The 21,469-nt window shown below is 46.6% G+C and overlaps 1 protein-coding gene across 1 annotated transcript in view; it reads left to right on the forward strand.

The window, feature by feature from the left end:
* Positions 1 to 21,469, forward strand: part of Pde11a (phosphodiesterase 11A) — a 254,575-nt gene that overhangs the window by 209,916 nt on the left and 23,190 nt on the right. Inside the window, exons 16-19 of the mRNA XM_050119857.1 lie at positions 6,762 to 6,839; positions 8,385 to 8,448; positions 11,371 to 11,445; positions 14,549 to 14,632. Coding sequence (XP_049975814.1) covers positions 6,762 to 6,839; positions 8,385 to 8,448; positions 11,371 to 11,445; positions 14,549 to 14,632 — 301 coding nt within the window. The remainder of the gene's footprint in view (positions 1 to 6,761; positions 6,840 to 8,384; positions 8,449 to 11,370; positions 11,446 to 14,548; positions 14,633 to 21,469) is intronic.

A 21,469-nucleotide genomic window follows, 5' to 3' on the forward strand; every position in this document is an offset into this window, starting at 1 on the left:
GGGATGTGAGGAATCACTGAGTGCCGCGGGAACGCCGACAGGGAAGTTGGTTGTGAGTCCTCTGCTCATTACTCTGCTCTTATCTTGACGCTGCAGCCCCGGCTAATGCTCGCTGACTCCCACAGAAGTGCCTTGCTCCTCCGCCAGCATGATTGTTTGTGGGGTTCTGAATAGCTCATTCTCTAATCTAGAGCTCCAGAGGACTGATCCGCACGCTGGTCTGAAGTTGGGTTAAAGTGTGGCTGTATTTCCCGGCCAAAGATCCCTCGGGTTAATGAGGAAGAAAGAGCTTACTATATACACCGCTATCCAGGTGCTTGTATTTCACCAGTCAGAGAACTGGAAGGCGTGTGGGGAATGCCACCAGCCACTTCGTCCCCTCTCTTTTGCAGATCAGGCACTCTTGGTTGAACGGTATTGCTTGGGTCACAAAAGCAATTATTGGCAAAATCTGAGCCCATACTCCCTGTTTCAGGGTGTTTCCCACAGCCACCACATCCTCTCTCTAACAGATGAGTCAAGAGTTCCATCTGAACTGTAGCACATTCTACAGCAACATCAACCCAACTTAGGGAATGTCAGTTACCTCAACCGATTAACTGACTTGGCCCCCCTAAGCTCCTTCCCAAAATGCTGTTGGAGGCAAAGGCCTGCATTCATTTAGTTTAATTTTGAAAACAACACCAAAGATGAGAGTGGGGTGAAGAGCTGGGTCCAGGAAGCTCCTGTGAGGCTGTATTCCTTGCTGGCCATGACAACCGTCAGCCGGGCTGGAACCTAAAGGGATCACCTGAAACATCTCATAGGTTGTATCTCCAAATTGGCCTCCAGCCTCCATCCTCATGAGCCTCAATTTGCCCCAAACCTCAAAAACTCCTGTGCATTTCCAAGCTGTACATCCTCGGGGCCTGGAAATTCCCACAACTGCCTTCAGTTCCACACAAGAGGAGTCCACGCATGCCAGGACATAGGAAGCTCTGTACAGGGCAGCAATGACAGAAGTTATAGTATTGGTTGCCCTAGCAACAGCTAGAGAATGGTAGGGCCAAGAGGATACAAGGGGTCCCCTCAGACTGATTCTAGAGGTCTAGTTACCATTTGTTCTTCTGCCCTGACTGCTCGAATCAGACATGGTTGACACTGGTGTGGTGTCCCAGGCCCATGATCCCAGCACTTAGAAGGCTGGAGTAAAGTGAACTTGAAGCCAGCTGGGCTACATAGAAAAATAAAGTAAAAATTAAAAAAAAAAAAAGCTATGGCAGGATTGATCAAACTATAAAGGAAGCCACTCCAGAAATGGTCAAATGGACAGGGAGTAGATTCCACCTTTGGAGAAGGCTTCGCAGCTCATCCTTAGGAGCAAGAATCCCTGTCATGATCCAGAAAGGGAAACACAAGAGATACATAGAATTGTATAGACACCCAAGCAACCACAAGATTCATGATTTCATTTCCAACGGCTTTGGGTATCCTCGTGCCTGAATGCCACAAGCAGCACAGGAAAGGACCCGTGGGACTACGGTACAAGAACAAACAGGTGAAAGCCTTGCTGTGGACAGCTAGCTTCTCACCCTACTGATGGGTTAATTATTCAGTCTGACTTTTCAACTCACGAAAACTCGGCTCTTGCTGATCGGTGTTTCGGTAATTAACTTCCTGTGCCTGGTTCTGAGTCCTCTGTCAAATAATACTTCTCTAATTAAATAGGCTTTTCGCCAGCACAAGCAGAAATTAGATCTGTGTCAGGAGCCAGCCTCGTGTCACTTTAACCTTTCTCCGCCTTGGTTTTCTCGTCAGAAATAGGAGTTGGGGCGTTTTACCCAGGCCCATTTGCCAGGGGCCCAGTGTGACAGCCAACAGAGATTACCTATAGGAAAGAGCTCTGGTAATTTAACACACTTTATAAAAAAGAAATCATTCAGCCAGAAACTTCATAAAACACGCGCCGTAAAAGATGACACTGGCCCGGGCAGAGAGAGGGAGAGAGCTGCAGTCGCAAATGTTAAAACTCCAGAGATGGTACTGATGCCCCGCGGTCTCTGTGCTGTTTCCAGCCAGCAAAGAGGAGCCATTGCCTCTCCAGCAACTAGTGATGGAAACAGCAGTGATACGTCCCCAGTTCTCACAGAGCAGCTAGGCACACACATGACCTGTTTGACTCTAGAAGCAGTCGGAGGAGACAGGTAGTCTTCTGAAAGATAAAGTGTGTTGTTACATTTTTATTTCGTGTGTGTGTCTGTCTGAGTGTGTATGTGTGTGAGCACAGGTGCATCTGTGTGTGTCTGTGTGTGCACGCGAGTGTGGGTGTGCTACGGTGCCTGCAAGGAGGGCAGAGAACAACTTGGTGTGGTCCGTTCTCTCCTTCCACGCTGTGGGTCTGAGAAATCAGACTCAGATGATCAGGTGTGGCCTCAGCTGCCTTTACTTCCTGAGCCCATTAGATACAGATAATCTTGTTAACGTCGTAGTAGGTAGGCATGGGGAAGCTGAGGACCGGAGAGCGTCAGTAAATTGGACAAGAAGTTGGATTCCAGACTGATTTAATCCTCCTGCCATTCTCTGTCGTTATTTGATTCGTAGTTTAAGAGTAATGAAGGAAAACTACGGCCCAGTCCTTGGAACACGTAGGCTCCAGCGACAGTAGTAGCTCCGGCCTACATGTGCTTAGGTTTCAAACACAGGTGTCGCCCGATACTGCTCTACCACCCAGAGCGACTCTATGTCCAGTTAGCAAAATAATAGTAGTAGGTCTAATGTTCTAGAGGAGCCTTAGGTCCTGGGCCGAGTTCACACTACCCGGCGTGAGCTTCCTGCTGTGCAGCAGGCCTTAAATCCAAACAAAGGGTCACTGGCTAATCCCATAACATCCGTGCCACTCTGGCGTCAGTGGGCGCACTTGGCCAGGTTGGTCGTTATTGTAGCTCACAGAGCTGATGACTTCCCTCCCTCAGCAGGCCATACAGCACCTTCTGTCACCGTGGAAATTGTGCACCTTTCTCTGTAGCTAACTCTTGGAGCCCTTAAACTCGACAGACCGCCCGGCATAATGAGTTTCCCAAATATCAACATTTTGACTTTGGTTTCCCATATTAAGCTATAGGCAGAGAGTCTTCTCTCCATCTGACAGACTTTCTGTGCCCATGCCACCCTAAATGCACCCAGTCTCGCCCGACAGGGGTGCCTAGGCTTACAGAGAACAATTACCTAGAGCTCCTCACGTAGGCTCTGACAGATCTCCGTGACAAATAGTTAAACAATTGCCTCAGACTATTATTTAAACTGGAAATTACTAAACATTTCAGATTGTATGCAGCCACTCAGGTGCCCAGTGCCTTTTTAGATTGGTCCTATAAATTAATCAGATGACTCTTTGGTCTGAAAATGACCACCTCCTCTTGTGTCCTACCAACAACACCCTTCGTCAGCAAGTATGGGAACTGTCCAAGCGGATGGTTTCTGTGCCATTGTCCTTACAAAAGGAGGCGGTTAGGAGCTTGTCTCAAAAGCATCCGGTGACAGTCGTATAGACTGAATGATTCTGGATTGTTTAGAAGAATAGTTTAACCTTCCTTTGAAAAATTGCAGTAATATCAAGATTATTATTAAAATATACGGTAGGATTTCAACAAATATTGCTACTGCTACTCAGACAGAAATATTCACTCATTAATCATACAGCAAGTGTTTATTAAGACCCCACTGTGTCTGTTCCTTCAACTCCCACAGTTGCCTGTATTCAGCCAGCCACAGGACAGGAAAGAAGAAACTGATGAACAATAAGATGTTAGTGACCAGTGGCGCTTAACCCACCGCTGTCTCTCAAACATTCTTGTATTTTGGCAGAGCCTGAGGAGTTATTCCACGAAAACACTTCCAATATCAGGGCAGAAGGCCTGCGATAGATGGACAGGCAAAGATTTTTGGAGTTCCTGATATATTTCAAACTGCCATTAGACAGCTCACAGACTTATCCCCCTTCCAACGATAGGATGATGGGATAAAAACTGGGAAGTCCCCTGCTGTCTTTATGCCAGGCGTTGTGCTACTCACTGAGAATATGTAAGCAGGAAAAGTGTGGCTCTTACCCTCAGGGATCCAGATCCCCATGCAGTGACTGCAGCAAGCTACACGGTTGCATTTCTTTGTCTTGTGATTGTGATTTGGTTGAACTGCTGGGTTCTTGTGTTATCTCATCTTCTGACTTTTCAACATTTAGAGTAATTACAGCCCTCTGACTTGCTGTGGTATGCCGATTTACTCATAGTATTGACAACTCTGCAGTATCAAACATGTGATGTCATCTGGGATCTTACAGGGCCCAATGCTAGTTTAAACCGAAGAGAAAATTCACTTAAAAATTAAACATACTCGAGGTGCGGTGGTGCACACCTGTGACCTCAGAAGGCTAGGGCAGGGCAATCTCAGGTCTGAGGCCAGTGTGGACTGTGTATTGAGACTCCTGACTCAAAAGGAAAACAATAAAATAAGAAAACTTTTCCTTTGGTTATAACCACTGAAATTGTCACCTACCTTTTGCTTTTCTAGTCCCGTTTCCAAGGTGTTTTGCCAAAGTCCAGAAATCTTTTCAGGATCCACATTTTAAGAGATTAATTTTATTTAAAATGTAATGGTTGATTGGTTAATTGACCAATTGATATGTGCGTGGTGTGTGTAGACAGTGTGTGTGTAAGCAAACGTGTGTGCAGCTGATGTGTGTTTAGATGGAGGCCATTAGAGGATGCCTTATCTCTTGGAGTCACGGGCATCTGTGGGACACCCAGCTTGTTATGTGGGTGATGCCATCTGATTGAGCGGCAAGTACTCTTAACCACCGAACCATCACACCAGTCCAGGGGTCTGCGGTTGAAATGAACTGTAGACATATGGTTTCCTGGGAGAACACTGTAAGGACAGGTGCCGTCCTGCTGCCCGCCCACTCATGCCACTTTCAAGACCCAACCTGGTGACTCTGGAGCTGGCATTGTAGGGAAGACCTAATTTTGCCTGTCACTGAAGCAACAGAACTGCCTCACCTCCATGGACTTCCTGAAGATTCAAAGGCATTACCTAAATACAATGTTTGTACATGATATTATACACGTGCACATTCTATATTTTGTAAACATATAAATTTATAAAAATCCTGATAAAATGTACACAGAAATGATGATGATGTCTCATTTTGTAAATGCCTTGAGGCTATTCACAAGTCAGGAAGGCTCTCAGCACAGTGACGGATGCCGGATGGGCAATCTCTGGGATTATTTTTGAGAATGATTTTAGTAGTTCTGTTTGAATGATGCCCCCCCTTTTTTTTTTTTTGAAGACTGCTATTTTTCTGAGTGGCACATATGTCAGTAGAGCAGAATAAAAGCCTAATAAAAGCATACCTGATTATAAATGAGATTTTCCAGTAAGTTGCTTTTCACTAGCTAGGGCGCTTGGCATCACCCCTGAGAGCCAAGGTTCCCAACGATCTGCCTGAGAAGAAACGACGTAGCTCCCCCGTGACAAAGAAGTCTGGTCCAAGGGTAGTATATAGTTTTGTGGGTTCGTCTCATTTTAATCCCATGACTGAGTTTGGTTTCAGTGATTCTAAGACTTTCTCACTTGAAGCTCTAACTAGTAAATGTTTTGTCATTGGAGAATTTGTTCAGGTGATGCTACTCAGTTGCACATGGGAGACCTGGGACTGCTGGCAGTTACATACTTAAGTGGGCGTGGAGGGAACAGACGGCGTGGCATGCCATGAAGGTCAGAGGACAACTTGCAAGAGTCAGTTTTCTCCTTCCGCCGTGTAGGCTTGGGGGTTCCAACTCTGTTTGCCAGGCTAGGCAGCAAATTTTCATTAACTGTTTGAAAGAGGATTTGAAAGGTAGTGGGAAGGCTAGAGGAAGAATTGAAGGGAGCTGGGGATGAATTTTTCTCAAATCACATTATATGGTTGTACAAAATTCTCAAACAATAAAGAATAAAAGGGAATGAATTTCCCTATATTCATAACTTTAAGATATACCTCCTTTGTCCTTCCCATACATCGGGAGATGTATAGGCATAGGCATGGTATGTGTGGGTGTCTGGGTGTGTGTAAAACACTTGTGCACTGTGCTACTTGCTTATACACACCAGCCGTCTCATTTAATCCCTCCAGTAAGTCTGTGAGTTAGCAAATGAAATACCCAAATTGTTCCTGGGGAAATGGAGGCTCCAAAGGCTTTAGTAACTCCCTGCAGGCAAGTACAGCAAGTAGACAAATGAGCTACAGTTTAGACATGGCTACTGCTTGACCCTCTACCCTATGAGCTTAAACACCGAGGTGGCGAAATTGTTATTCTTTTGAGCTGGAAAACAAATCTTCATCTTGAATTTACTGCCAGGGAGTTTATCTTGTCTTGAGTGTCCCGTGTGGGGTGATGAGAGAACCCTCTGAAGTCGCCTGCTTTTTGTCTGTCCTTGCCTGCCTCCTCTGACCTCCAGTGTCGCGGCGGCTTCACAACACTCTGCCTGCACTGTGTTCTGTTTCACGGATCTATACTGTCCTTTGTTGTAAGTACATTTAGGAATGATTGCAGCTTCCTCTTGATGTCTCAACATTTTTAAGTGATTTATTTTGATAGTTCTTTAGCCTCGTGATTTCAAATATTGAGTTACTGAGTTCAGGTGGTCTTATATTTTCCCCACAAATGTGTTTATGTCACTCCACAGACTAAGAAATTTCATTCCAGGGGTTTCTCCCCTTCTTTCATTTGATTTCCCTGCAGGAGGAGAACTGAGTTCTTTGAGCTTGTCAGCAAAGGAGACTACGATTGGAGCATCAAAAGCCACCGCGATGTGTTTCGGTAAGAAAAAGCACGCATTTGGGTACACTTTGCATTATGGGACATTTTAGCCACGCTTTCTGTGTACATTGGAAAAGTCAGATGATCAGCTAAACAGACCCTAAGTAATTCTCCCAATTTGTCGGAGTGGGCAGCTTCACAGGGACACTTCCCTGTGCAGTAGACACCTCTGGGGTGTTACCCACGGTCATGCTCCCGGCTGCACTCACAGAACTTAAAATGAGACCCTCAGAGTGTGTGGAGCAGTCTGGTAGCTTTGTAATAAACGCAGCATCCTGAACCCTTTATTCTCCTTGAGACTGTTACTTAATCTCTCTGCGCTTTGGTCTGTAAATAAGAATAGGGTCCCTCTCCGAGGCCACGGTGAAGGTTTTGTCAGCCAGCGGTCAGTCCTTTAGCTAGGAAAGGCCCTAGGACAGAAGCAGGGGAAAGCCAGCGCTGCCAAATGCTGCTGCAGAGGATCAGAGCCCAACAACAGACCAAGCTGTCCCCCTTCGCACAAGCTTAGCATAGGGGTGTTTGGATAGTGCTCCGGTCCAAGGCGCTGCCTGGCTCGCCGTGAATGACCCATTGTTAGCTGGGACCCTGCCCACTCCAATCCTGCTCCACCATCTGGGCAGCAGACGTGTGTTCCAAGACGTTGAGATCCAGCAGGGTTTAAAAGTCGAGCTGACAGCAGGACGGCCCTCTGACCTTTCACAACACATTCTTTCTTCCAAAAGCAGCCAGCCAGCGCACCTCCCAGGGCTCAGGCCGGTGCTGTTTGCTCTCCACCAGGCGCTCCTATTGTTAGCTGTAAAACAGCAGACGGGAGCCGGGAGTTTCACCCTAGTTTTCGCCCACCGGCCACATCTGATAATACTATCAATGATTTGAGTTATCTCCAGTGTTTCCACGGTTCAGTGTGAAACTTAGTTAAATCCACCCCTGGAAAACCTGATTCACGTTTGTTGTGCCTGTGTTTTAGCTTGCAAGATTAAGGAACGCCTTAGCTGGGTATGGTTTGGTTTGTTGGTGTCTTCGTTTGGTTTTTGAGAATGTGAATAAAGTGGTGGCCGCCAGGTAGTAACCCAAGTGACACAGTGTGGCTCCCTCGGGGAAATCTTGGCTCTGTGGAGCTGTGAACTTAAAAGAGCACCCTACACAGCGAGTATCTCTCCTCTGTGGTGTGGATTTCTCTCCTTTGTCGCCAGTGTTAAGTCAGCCACGCAGGGTGATATACTGATTGCCTTGCTTATGGCTAAGCTGGGGGGCAGGCAGGGAGCCCCCACTGCACATTATTTTAGCCACAGCCTGCTTGCCTGCTTGCCTGCTTGCCTCAGGTGCAGACAGAGGGCTCTCTGGGCGACCCGGGAGGTTGTGAGAGGTCTTTGTCTTGGTGGCTGCCTGGGAGAGGCACAACCGAGCGACTTTAAACAACGTGGCCCCTTGTGGAGGGAAGACTTGGGCTGACCCCGGTTCCGTGTTATTTATTTATGGATCTAGGGTGAGTTTGTTTAGGAATGCAGCAGAGGAGCGTTCAGGCTGTTCCGTTCTGTTTTTCAGATCAATGTTAATGACAGCCTGTGACCTTGGAGCCGTGACCAAACCGTGGGAGATCTCCAGACAGGCAAGTGATTAATGGAGGAGCTCAGCAGAGGAGAGACTGAAGGGGGCAGGGCTGAGCACAGAGAACAGTCTTTGCCTAGGTGCCGGCCTGGCATGGAGCCACAGCCGGCCAAGTCGGAAGGCCGTCTTACCCCACAATCTTTCTTCCTGTGCTTCCACTGAACAATGCTATTTCTGGCTGCAAGATTTTTGTAACGTGCTAAATCTGAAGAACCCTTTGACCATCCTGAGGGCAAACGGTTCATTAAAAAAAAAAATACTGTTTTTGAATAAGTAATCTTGTGTTAGCAAAAGATCCTGTTTATCACTCATGAAAAAGAAAATAGGAAAAGTAAAATTCTGTTCTGTTTTCAAGTATTAGTTAAGCATCAGAGGGCTCTATGGCCAGTGCGTGCTGCGTCCCATTTAATTTTTTATCAAGACTAATAGTTATTTTACAGTTTCTCAAACACCCAAGCATTGCATTATTTTTGTGCAATCACAGTTTTGAATATAATATATTATATTCAATATATAATTAAATATAATATAATAATAGCTCCCTGGCTGCTTGACTACCAAGATCCTTGTTTACTAAGAGGGGTCAATAGCGCTTTAGGTTTCCTCCCCCTCTTTAACTTAATCTTATTGTATTGTTTTTCTTGAGGCAGGATAACTCTATATTCTCGAGGCTGCTCTCAAATTCTTTGGCTCAAGTAATGCTCCTGCCTCAGCCTCCTGAGTGCAGGACCAGTCAACAACAAACTCGCTAAGTTTTGTGTGATACCTTTTATGGGGGAGATAGGTATATTCATATAATAATAAATGATTGGTTTGTCTGTGACGTTTCATTTCATGTATGGTAGGTAGTTAGTACAAAGGCTGAGTAACCACAGCACAGAGATATCATGTCACGGTCCCAGAAACCTATAACCATTCCCTGAGAAGAAAAGGACAGTTTTCTGTTTGCAAGAGTAGATGTAAGGATCTGCTGAGGGAGAAGAACCTGGACCATCCAGATGGGTCCCAACTCCCATCACAAATGTCCTTGTTAAAGAGCAGAGAAAGCTCAGGGTTCAGAAGAGAAGGCAACGCGAGAGTCCAACAAATGCTGAAACGATCATGTCTACACCCCAAGAAGTGCTAACATCTACCAAATGCTAAAAAGAGGCAAGGATCAGACAGAGTTTTCAAAAGGACACAGCGCCAACCCCTGGGCTTCTGCCCATCACCCTGGTGTGAACCACTGGCCCCAAGAACTATGCAAGAATAAATTCCTGTTGTCTTAGCCACAGAGTTTGAAGTGAGGTTTTTGGAGTTTTAGGAAATCCATTCACTTCACTTGGGCTAAGCAGCCCAAGGTCTTCTATAGAGAGCAGCTGCTAAAATAGAGACTTGCTCTTCTCCTCTTTGTGTCCTTGAGAGTCACCGCCCTCGAACTAACACAGTAACCATTCAGACTAGAAGTCCTTCACCAACGGACTGCTTCCGGGGGAAACAGTCATTGGTGACCTTGACCCTGGGAAATCTGAATAAAAGACTAGCCAAGATCATACAAGCTCACACTACATGTAAGCTTTGAGTTTGAATTCAGAACTTGTTCTTGGAGTGGAGAGACAAGGGGCTGGAGTGTGAACAAGACACAGATGTACAAGATGTAAGACCTCCAGGAAACAGAGGCAGGAGCGCAGGGACAGAAGGAAGAAGGCTGAGGGGCTGCAAAAGCCGTGGCTGGAATTGGAGTATGGTTAACAGCGGTGGGGAAAAGCTGAGATGGCGCAGATTTCTGAGGAGAAAACTTACAAACCAAAACACATAAAATAGATCCCAGCAGATTAGAGCCACACCCTCATTCACAAACGGCCAAGCTTCTCTCCTCAGCCTGGAACCACCTGCACACTTTTGAACAGCATGGCTTACACAGGTCTAACCTTTTGGCACTACGTCACGACAGTGTCGCTTGCAAAACTCATGCCAAGAACCAGGCAGTAAAGTTACAACAACAACAACAACAACAAAAATCTCATGTTCTAAGCGAGTTTACAATTCTTCGTTGGGCCACACTCGTCGTGATGGGCGCCTCTGCTCTCATCCTGGACTGAGCTGACAGTAGAAATGAAAGGCCTTCAGCAATCCACCGGTCCAGACTCTTCACGTGAGAGTACTCTGCCAGAAGCTACAATCCATGTCTATGCCCAGACAGAAGAAAGTCAGAAATCATTTGTGAGACTGTAAATAGTACAGTCTGCCCTTAAAATCACCAGAAATGTCACTCAGAGTCCTTCCAGACGCTAGCTGCACACCTTAATGTCCTCAGAAATGCCCAATTGGCATTTGTCTGTTCTATCAGCTCTCTTTCTACAGTGATCCTGAGAACCACAGACGCCTTTAAAATGTGTCTCTGGATCATCCATGTCACGGGTGAATGTCGGGGGCGGGGTTGCAGGTGCCTGCAGTTGGGGATGGAGCATTGCATTATGGGTACAGTGGAGCGGAAGAGGTGCAGTCAGTTAGCCTGTGGTTCTTATGCGCCGGTGCAAGTGTTAAGAAGTGCGGTGCGGTGTTAAGAAGAATAACAATTGGGGCCTACCGTAAATTAGTGCTTTCAGTGCAGATTCAGACAGCCCGAAAGCCAGGCTCTTCAAAATAAGAACATCTCAATGCAGGTAAGCCAGAAATCACTTCCGAGTCTCATGGTGTCTTACACTACAAACATCTTTTTTTTTTTTTTTTTTTTTTTTTTTTTTTGGTTTTTTGAGACAGGGTTTCTCTGTGGCTTTGGAGCCTGTCCTAGAACTAGCTCTGTAGACCAGGCTGGTCTTGAACTCACAGAGATCCACCTGCCTCTGCCTCCCGAGTGCTGGGATTAAAGGCGTGCGCCACCACTCACTACACTCACTTAAACATCTCACTACAAACATCTTAAAATGCTTCTGTGTTTCAGGTGGCTGAACTTGTAACCAGCGAGTTCTTTGAACAAGGAGATCGGGAGAGGTCGGAACTCAAGCTCACTCCCTCGGTAAGCCGCTCCTTTCACCATCACGATAGCTCCAAACCATGGCTTGAAATGGGAAAGGCTGAGAAGGGGTTTGGAGAAGTCCCGAAAGCTTAGGACTTTAACTAAACAAGAATGCTAGCCACCATGATCCCAGGTTTCTGACTGACACTGTTGATCAAGCATTTCCCGGCACCCACAGTGGGACAAAGAAGCAGGCAAAAGGGACATCTCAGAGCCAGCACGGGCATGTCACGCATGCCCACTTTAGAGCAGAAATAACAGCCTAAAGTCAAGCTGTCCAGCCTTAAGGAGCAAGCTGGCTCTTATTTTTCAGTTCCAAGCTTTCCAACTCCCCAAAATAAATCATTTCAAACCGTTTTCTTTTCTTTGTTTTCAAATTAAATAGGACTTTTATCAAAGCTTAAAATATGTCTGTGCCAAAGGATGCTATAAGGAAAACAAAGAGACAGCCTACAGAGTAAGAGGAATTATTTACAAACTGTGCATCTGGCGTGGGCCTCATAATTAGAACATTAGAATAACTCTTATAACAATGAGACAATGCGGGGGCTGGAGAGATGGCTCAGTGGTTAAGATCACTGCCTGCTCTTCCAAAGGTCCTGAGTTCAATTCCCAGCAACCACATGGTGGCTCACAACCATCTGTAATGAGGTCTGGTGCCCTCTTCTGGCCTGCAGAGATACACACAGACAGAATATTGTATGCATAATAAATAAATATTAAAACAAAACAAAACAATGAGACAATGCAGCTGAAGATTGGGAAGGGACGTCTACCCAAGCATATCACTTCCGAGCACACCCATGAACAAGCACATAGACAACAAAGACACAAATGCAGATTGCCGTCACAGTGAGGCGCCACCTCACACACAGGCTACTACTAAAAAGACAGACGATACCAGCCCTGTAAGTTTCCAGAGAAGCCCGGACACAGTGAGATGCAGGAAGGAATGCAAACTAGTGCAGCTACTTTGAATATCAAGTCTGGAATCCTCAAAAAGTTAGACCTAGGGCTGGCGCGAAGGTTCAGCAAGCAGAGCACTTGCTGTCCAAGCTTGGCAAGCCCAGCGGAATCCCAGATCCCACGGTACAAGGAGAGAACCTACTCCCGACAGCTGTCCTCTGGCCTCCACCTGCCTGCTATGCCATGGTCATCCTCAATGTGAAAAACAAGGTCTAATATAATAAACTTGGCCTGGAGTTGCCATATAACCCATTCACTTCTAGGTTTATCCCCAAAGGAAATAAAAAGAGACCACACCCATACAAAAACTTGAGCACAGCTGTTCACACCAGCTTTACTCCTAGCACCCAAAAAGTGTGAACAACGCAAATGCCCGTCAACTGGTAAATTAATAAACAAAAGGTCATAGGTCTCTGCCTTGACGTATAACGCGGCAAAAATGAGTGAGTGAATTGCCGGCACTTGCCTCGATACACCTTGAATATCACGCCACGTGAAAGAAGCCAGTCCTGAAAGGCCATGCCCATATGACCCCATTTAAATGAACTAAATAAATAGCTCAAATAGAACTATAGAGAAAATAGACTGCTGTGGTTGGGGCGTGGTCCCGCGCCCTGAGGTTTCCCGTGCTGCAGCTCAGTCCCCAGTGTAAGTGTTGAGAGGGTGGAAGCGCCTCCATCCCGCTCTGGTGGGGAGAGGCGTGGTCTTTGGAGGTTATAGGGACCAGAGAAGTTCACGAGTCCCTGGGGAGCCCCATGATCAAATTAGAGTAGATTATAGGAAAGGGGGAGGCACCGGAAGACACAAATGTGTGCTCTTTGTCTCGTGCTTTATGGTGTCCTGAGAATCTCAGGTCTTTCAGTAAGAAGGCCGCCAACAGACGCAGGCCCTCCAGCCTCCAGAACTGTGAGCCAAACAAACCTTTTTCTTTGTCAAGTTGCTCCCAGTCTCGGGTGTTTTGTTATAAAGACACAAGACGTATAGACACACAGACATTTTTAAAAGGGACATTTTTGAAGCAAGCTTTATGTATTTCAGAAGAACTCTCACTTTCTCTAGTACATTCCCTGAATTCCAGGCATCTCTTGGGAAAGGTGAGCAGGGTCTGTGGAATTCAGTGGCTTTCTGCCTACTGTAGGTAGAGATGGTTTCCTCAGACTTGGTACCTAGCGTTGTCTACCACACACACTCCCTCTGTGGCTCATCAGTCTGAAGGATGCAACCTTCCCAACATCTCAGGACTAAGGATGAGGCTTGAACTTGCCCTTATGACTGCCGTAGACACCAGAATGATGTGGGTGCCACATTTTACCTCGCCTTTCAATAAGGCAAGACAAATTCTAACAAGGCAGTGCCCTCTTCCTGATCAGCGGGCAGAAGGAAACGTCATAGGCCCCTTACTTTTTAAGAACAAAAGGAAGGACATTCTCCCTGGAGATGAGTTGACTGTTTATTAAAGGAATTCATTTTAACCCTCTAATTCCTGTTGACCAAAGTCTTCCCGATAGAAATAAATCACTCTAGCTTTTAGAAATACGCAAAAATTATATCAAGTATAATAATGTCATAAAATTTGAAGGCTGGGCTGAAGAAAGGATGCGTGCCTGCCCCCACCATCCGTCCAGAGCAAGTGCTCCGTACCCTGCTAATCGCAGAACCTTACTAGAAAACACGTGATTGTCGCACCAGCGCCCAACCTTAAAATCTCATAAAATAATTTATGTTTCATAAGAGGGAAAAAAGAAAAGAAACCCTGCTGCTAAGGCTCTTTTCCAAGCTTGGGCATCTTCTCACCGCGGAAGTAAAAACCTGCATTATTTTTGTGGCAAAAAGATGTATCTCCTTCCCCTTGACTTCACCCAGTTCCCAGTGACCTGCTGACTTGATTTAGTAACCATTACCTGTACCTGCAGACAGCTTTTGGCCCCGAGGAGCTGAACGCCATAAAGTTCAAACAAATTCACTTGCAAATCTCATCTTGGGAGATCTGTGAAAATACTTTATTTTCCATGGTAGAGAAAGGGAGAGAGGCTGTGTGTAAGACTGGTGATTTGTGAGATATTCAGCTGGTGACATCTGACGCACCGTTTGACAAAGCGACTGGGATAAAGGCCAGGCTTCTGCTTCTCTCCTCCAGGCTATTTTTGACCGGAACCGGAAAGACGAACTGCCTCGCTTGCAGCTGGAGTGGATTGACAGCATCTGCATGCCTTTGTATCAGGTACTGCCGGCTTGTGAGTGTCTGTGTGTCCTGCCCGAGGCGACAGAGAGCATGGGTAAGGTTCTCAGAAACGTTTGAAGTGGGAGACGCTTGCAGGGTACGAACCAAGAGCTGGTGCTTCGAAGATGGAGACCTCAGGTCTCCATGTCTCCATCGCTTTCTGAAATGTAATCTCCACGGCCTCACCTTTCTTGTCTGTAAACCAGGGATTATAATATTTCATCTCTGCATTCACCAAATGGTGCTGCCTTGAAACTCAAGGATGCGGCCATAGTCAACACCATCTCTCCAGAACACACAGCTCAGAAGCCTAGTAACTAAGGAAACTCCCATACACACTAAAATATTGAAGGCTTAGTGAAATCTAGTGCGAGAGAAGCATGCTTAGCCTTGATTAACCCTGAATTTCTCAAATATAAATTTATTTTGCTTTTAATTTTTATTAGTAGCATGTGAGACACAGGATCTCATCAAACAGACCTTTCTGCTCTGACCCCAGGGTCTGGACCACTGGGTTTTGTATGGGAAGCATCTTCCATCTTTAAAATCTGCCTTTGTCTTTAAGGAAACGTAACCGTGCCCAGCCGTGAATCCTGAGCAGTGCCACTAATGAGTTCTTGCTTCTGCCTGGTGCAGAGCCTGCCCGGGGCAAGGAGATATGTGTCAGCTTTGAAGGGTTCACATTCCGCTTTCGGAGCTCTGCTCAGGGCCCGCATCCGCATCCGTTTGCACTAACAGTTTCGTGTACATTGCTTTTTAATTCTATGGCTAAGCATTTGTTTTCATCTATACACCCCCTGACGAGTTCTTTACCCCCGACCTAGCTCAATCCGTCTGAGCCACGTTCCTAACTTGCAAGTGAGATGCACGCAGGGAAAGCTAAGCCTCTTTAGTGTCTCATTCCCTGCTACTCCATTAAGGACCCAGGATGGCTTTTTAAGGACGTCACAACCATTAAGTCCCAGGCTTACCCACCACTTCGTTGTCAGTACTGTTACGAGCTACAGAGACCTGTCACAGTCCCCTGGAAACAAACAAATTAGAATAGTGTCTTCAGGACCGAAATGTAACTCTAATAACCACAAATGATAAAAGTAAATTCACTTGTTGTTTCATGTGAACCATTAAATGCCCAATATCATAAAATCAATCAGATACAGTTATAAGATAATCTAAAATCAATTGTTGTGGTTACAAATGACTATAATATCCCCTCATCTAATAATGAAAGATTGGACAAGAAACATTGAGAACGATGTAGTTTGTTATAAAGAGGATCCTAACACTCTTTCTTCCTGTCTGCTCCCCCACCCTTAGCACAGAATAAGCAGGCTCCCACGTAGAGTCCACGGGTGCTGGTCAGGTACCTTTTGCTTTGCTGAGTTTCCCTTGGTTGCCCACATGGAATTATGGTTTAGTGTTACTCGGTGCCCCATGCGTAGGTTTTAATGGGATGGATACTTTACTCTTTTAATTGATAAGTTTCTCTTTCTGGAAGGGAGTAAAGCTCAGTTAACTTCACGTGCTGCCAAGGGCCTGCATGCGGCTCCCACCCCGAGTCTGTTGTTTCATTTCTGGTCCCCAGCTCTCTGGGCTTATCCTGTATTTGCTCCTAGATATTTTGGAATCTTTGGGATAAGAAGGAAGCTACTTGAAGTTAAACAGAAAAGATAGTGCTGACGATTTAGAGAACAGTATTTCCACCGTGCATCACACAGCATCCTGATTTTCTTTCCTTACTCATCTCTGAGGTTAGACACACCTGTTGTTTCAGGAAATGGAACACACAGACCCAGTGATGCACCTGCACATTTAATTTGAGTCCTTCTCCACCTCGGCCTTTGCTCTTGTGTGGAGGCTTCCCAGCAGCCTGGCTCTCCTTCTGACTTTTCTCTCACTGTGAAAAGCCGCGTCACCCTGAAGGAGCAGGTGGAGAAAGTTGCTCATAAGGCTGATGCTCAGTGTTCACCGCTGTTGTCTCTCATGAGCGGGCAATGAAAAGCTTGTTCTCTCTTGGTTTCTTATCACCGCTATTGCTTTTATTGCGCAATTTCTGCTATGAATTCTTTGTAAGGCTTTGAAACCAACTGAGCCATCAAACTGCAAGTGCAGCCAGCACCGAAAGAGCCCCTCAGAGCATCTCTGTCGAGTTCTATCTTACACGTCGTGCAGTGGACAATCTCACACTAACTGATGCTGTCCCCAAAATGAAATGAGGTCAGTCACTGGGCGGGAACCGCGGCTATTGGGAAGACAGCGGTCTTAAGGAGATAGCCAAAAAAGTCACTGAAATGACACTGGCCCCTTAGGCAAGGTGTTTGGGACAAGTAGGGCTGCTGCAGAAAGGGCACTGGGGTTTTGAACACAGACATGCAAAAATGGGGTTCTGAGAGGGTAGATGACAAATGAGGTGGTATACAGCTGGCAGAGGTTCCCACGGCGCAAGGGCTAGAGGGACACAGTCTGAAACACAGAAGAGAAGAATCCCGCGTAGTCTTGCTGAGATGACTGGGACATGGCAAAGGGGCAAAGATTAGGGATCACAAGACACAAAATAGACATCCCCTCTAATGGCAAAACCACAGACTCCGAGACAGCAGGCATAGATGGCAAGAGAGTCGTGTCGAGCCCAAGCAAAGGAATTGTGTTGGGAAGAATGAGAGGGTCCTTTGGGAGGAGCACAAAGTGATGGAGGCTGGAGAGGCTTGAGGCTGCTCTGTATAAGGCTAGGGCGGCAGGGAGTTGGAGGAGGAGGGCGGCCATGCAGCGGGGCAGGAGATATAAGTAGGGTTGAAGAGCCGCTACTTTGCTCCATGGACTTTACTGGGTAACTCGGTTTTACTCTGTGACTTTCAAAGGATTCTTCGTGTTAAACATCCTAGTTGGCGGAGCACTTCCTGCTGGTGCCTCTGGTTGTTGACTTCGGATTCCCTCTGAGCAAAGGGGAACAAGTGTCATTGCTCACACAGGTGCCCGAAGAGGCCTCAGTGGGAACCCACACCAGAGCATTCTGATGCCCATTCGTTGAAAAAAAAAAATCCAAACTCTTGTCTACTGGACAGTGTTAATCCCCAGGCAATCCGTAACTATGTGGAGGGAAAACAGGGAGGAGTTCTCACACTAAAATCTGTTCGTGAGACAGCTACTCAAGTAATAAATAATAGGAAATAATAGGGCCAAAGCGGCAGACAGAAAATACATGAAAACATATAGTGTTGGGGTGTTGATTCATTATACAACTATTTCTATCTGAAATGAAGAGCAACCCCTTGTGACTGCAGGCCAGGTGGGAGGGCACAGTGGGGACCAGCCCCAGATTCCTCGCGGTTACATAAGGAGACACAACATATGTTTATCTTTTAAATCTTAGGGTTCCAAACTTTTGGAAAGAAGACAAAGAGAGGGTGGGGGAGAGAAAGCGGTCCAAACAGGCAGAAGGCATGATTTATCTGTGACAGCATTTTAATCAGGAAGCATACAGGAGGCCCAGAGCAGGCGGGGGAGCATCAAAGCGTGTTCCCCAGGAGAAGTGGAAAGCCCTGGTTAGTTAGCTCTGGCCTAGCAGGATGTCTTGCAGGAATACATTGACATCTGATTCCAGAGCTTTCTGCTGTCTTTACACCCTGCTGGGGAGCCATTAGCCTGCTGCTCAACATCTTTGGATAAAAAAAAAAAAAAAAGTGAGAAAAAATAAGGGGAAAAAAAGACACTATCAAAGTTTGGAGCCACTGCTGAGGCAGCCTTAGGGATAAACAGAACCCCCCTGTCTCATTCTGAGCTGCTGTTCACAGGAGCAAACTAAGTTTTTGCCCCTGATTTTTGTTCTCAACTCGAACCTCAGCATCCCTAAGAACGGCAATGATGCACACAGACATGATAAATCTGTTCGTTCAAAACTGACAGTGTTTCAAGGTAATCAGATTTTCATCTCCTCTCCAAACTGGCTTTTGAGTTGGGAGATGGATTCCCTCACTGACACTGCAAAGGGGTTACCCTGGAATTGGATCCCCAGCTCCTTGTAAACCAGCCCTGGCCATGCACAACTAGAATCCTGCAGTCCCGCAGTAGGGAGATGGGGGTGGGAGGACCAGAGTTTAAGGACAGCCTCTGCCTTACAGTGAGTTGAAGGCCAGTGGAGGATGTATGAGACCTTGTCTCGAAAAACAGTGACAGAGGTTCCACACCAGACAACAGACTTGGAATCTTATTTCATTTATGTATTTATTTTAACTTCGGCTGTAATGATCGTCTTGGAACTTACTGTTTTACTAGCACAGCTATTAATGTGCTCTCTAAGGAAAGTGAGAAGGGACTTCTTCAAAATACATTTGAGGAATGGAAAAATGGGTCAACAGTGAAGAGCACTGTCTGTTCTCTCAGAAGACCTGGGTTCAATTCCTAGCACCCACGTGGTGGCTCACAACCACCTTAAACTCCAGTTCCAAGGGAGTCAACACCCTCTTCTGACCTTCAAGGGAACCAGGCACTCATAAGGTCACACACACACACACACACAGGCCGGCTTCACACCCTTCGTACAAATTAGGGACAAAAGCAGCTTGGGAAGGTGTATTTCAGTTTATAGTTCCACATTCCCAGACCATCGCTGAGGGAAGTCAGGACCGGAACTCAAGGGGGGCAGGAACCTGGAGGCAGGAATTGATGCGGAGGTCACGGGGATCGCTGCTTGCTGGCTTGGTCCTCGTGCCTTGCTCACCCTGCTTTCTCATAAGATCCAGGACCCCCAGCCCAGGGATAGCAACACCCAGAGTAATCTGGACCCTTCCACATCACCATCAACCAGAAAAATGCACCACAGTCTGGCCCAGAGGTGGGGACATATTTTTCAACTGAGTTCCCTCTTCCTAAACGACTCCAGCCTGTATGACGGTGACATAAAGCTAGCCAGCACACCCGTACACATAAAATAAATTTTTTTGAATAATAAAATATACCATAATATACTTGAAATTGCGGAGGCTGCAAGTTAGGAACTAATAAACTAGAAAAGAGGTTATAAAAGGCAGCCTCTCTAGATACTGGAAAAGTCTGTAAAAAGCGACTCGGTGCGCCCCATGGTTCATGACTCATGTAGGATTTTTTTTTTTTAAAGAAGAAACTAATGAACTGCAGGGTGACTGGTCAGAGCAAAAACTTGCCCTCTAAAAGCCTGCAAAGGCTGCATGTGGAAAGAGAGAGCACTTCCGTGGAATGTTTTGGAAAATGAGAGGGAGACGGGGAGGGGTCGGTTCCTGGATGTGCCTTCTCCCACATTTAGCAGTCTAGTGAACGAAAGAAGAGACTTGGGCAAGTTTCTTACTTGTCTTACAAAGGCGAACATGCGTGGAATGGCATTCACACAGACTCAGAGTTAAACAACAAGCAGTCCTCAAGAAGAGAGAGGAGAGTCTGTGGGCCTGGTGACCCCCCCCAGTTCCTAGTCAGTTCTAGCCACTGGTGTTCGGGCATGGGCTCAGCCCCTCCAGGGCTCAAGGCAGCTTCTCTGTCTTTCTGCCGTCCACACTTCCTACTGAGTCCCCAGATGTGTTGCTTAGACGGTGCCAACTCGCTGCAGGGTAATTCTGTCCTTTTTCTGGATTACTCTTGAGATTCCAGAGACAGGCCCTCTCCACCTCCAAACATCAGCCACCAACGGTGTCACCAAGGGGGTGGCATCTCAGACCCTGTCTCCAAAACAAATAGACAGCAGAAAGAAAAAGAGAAAGGAAAAGAAACTAAAGGAAGAAAGCTAATTGTGTAAGAGCCAACGAGTAAACCAGCAAGCAGCATCTCTGCTTTCAGCTCCTGCCCTGACTTCCCTCAGTGATGGACTGAGACAGAACATTGTCCAAGCCCTTATCTATCCACATCTGCAGGGGGTGAAGTCGAGGACACAGCAGGCTGAGGCTGTGAGGGAAGAACTTTCTAGGCCTTTCTCCTGACTGCTGAGAGTTGCTTGCTGTCTTAGCCCTGTGTGGCTTGCGCACACTTCACTCTTTCCAGAGGCAGAGGGCTTGCCATGAAAACACCACGGAGGAAGATTAGTGGGGTGGCTCAGGGAGAAAAGGCTCTTCTGTTCAGTCTGTGGACCTAAAGGTTCAAGCCTGGATGCCCACATGATGGAAGGAGAGGACCGCTTCCCACGAAATGCTGACCTCTTCACACACACACACACACACACACACACACACACACACACACACCGTCATCATCGCACACAGTAAATCAATGTTAGAAACAAATTAGGGGAGCGGTAGAGAAGTTGCCGTGGTTAAGATGATGTGCTGCTTCTACAAAGACCCAGGTTGCTTCCCAGCACTCACACAGCTGCTCACAATCACCCATAACTCCAGGGAACCCAACACCCTCTTTTGACCTCCCTAGGCTCCTGCACACACGTAGTGCACATACATATACACATAAAGTAAATAAACATAGGATAAATTTTAAAACGTCAAACACCAACCATTGGATGTGGGGCCCACGCCAATCCTATATTATCTTGCTAACATCTTCAGAGACCCTGTTTGCACATGGTCTAGGGCATAGGTCCTCCATGTGTGGTGCCCTTGGGGAGGGCACCGTGCTTTTGCACAACGGAGAATGAAAGAAAATTAGAAGTAGATAACTGGGCTCTTGAGAATCTGGCCCTGGCTGCTCAGCCAGGGAAGTCACCTCTATACCTGCTGCCAATTTAGGGGGATCAGAGAGTTCTCCCCTCAGAGCCCCATGTGGGAGATGCACAGCTGAACTGTATAGGATGGCTGGCTGCACTCCTGATGGTACCTACAAGGCAGAGAAGTCATACCCTGCTGTGGGGGTCAGAGCAGCTCGAGG

This window comes from Alexandromys fortis, unplaced genomic scaffold (assembly GCF_014885135.2).
Source record: "Alexandromys fortis isolate MF-2015 unplaced genomic scaffold, M_Fortis_MF-2015_v1.1 scaffold_8_1_9099942, whole genome shotgun sequence".
NCBI lineage: Eukaryota > Metazoa > Chordata > Mammalia > Rodentia > Cricetidae > Alexandromys > Alexandromys fortis.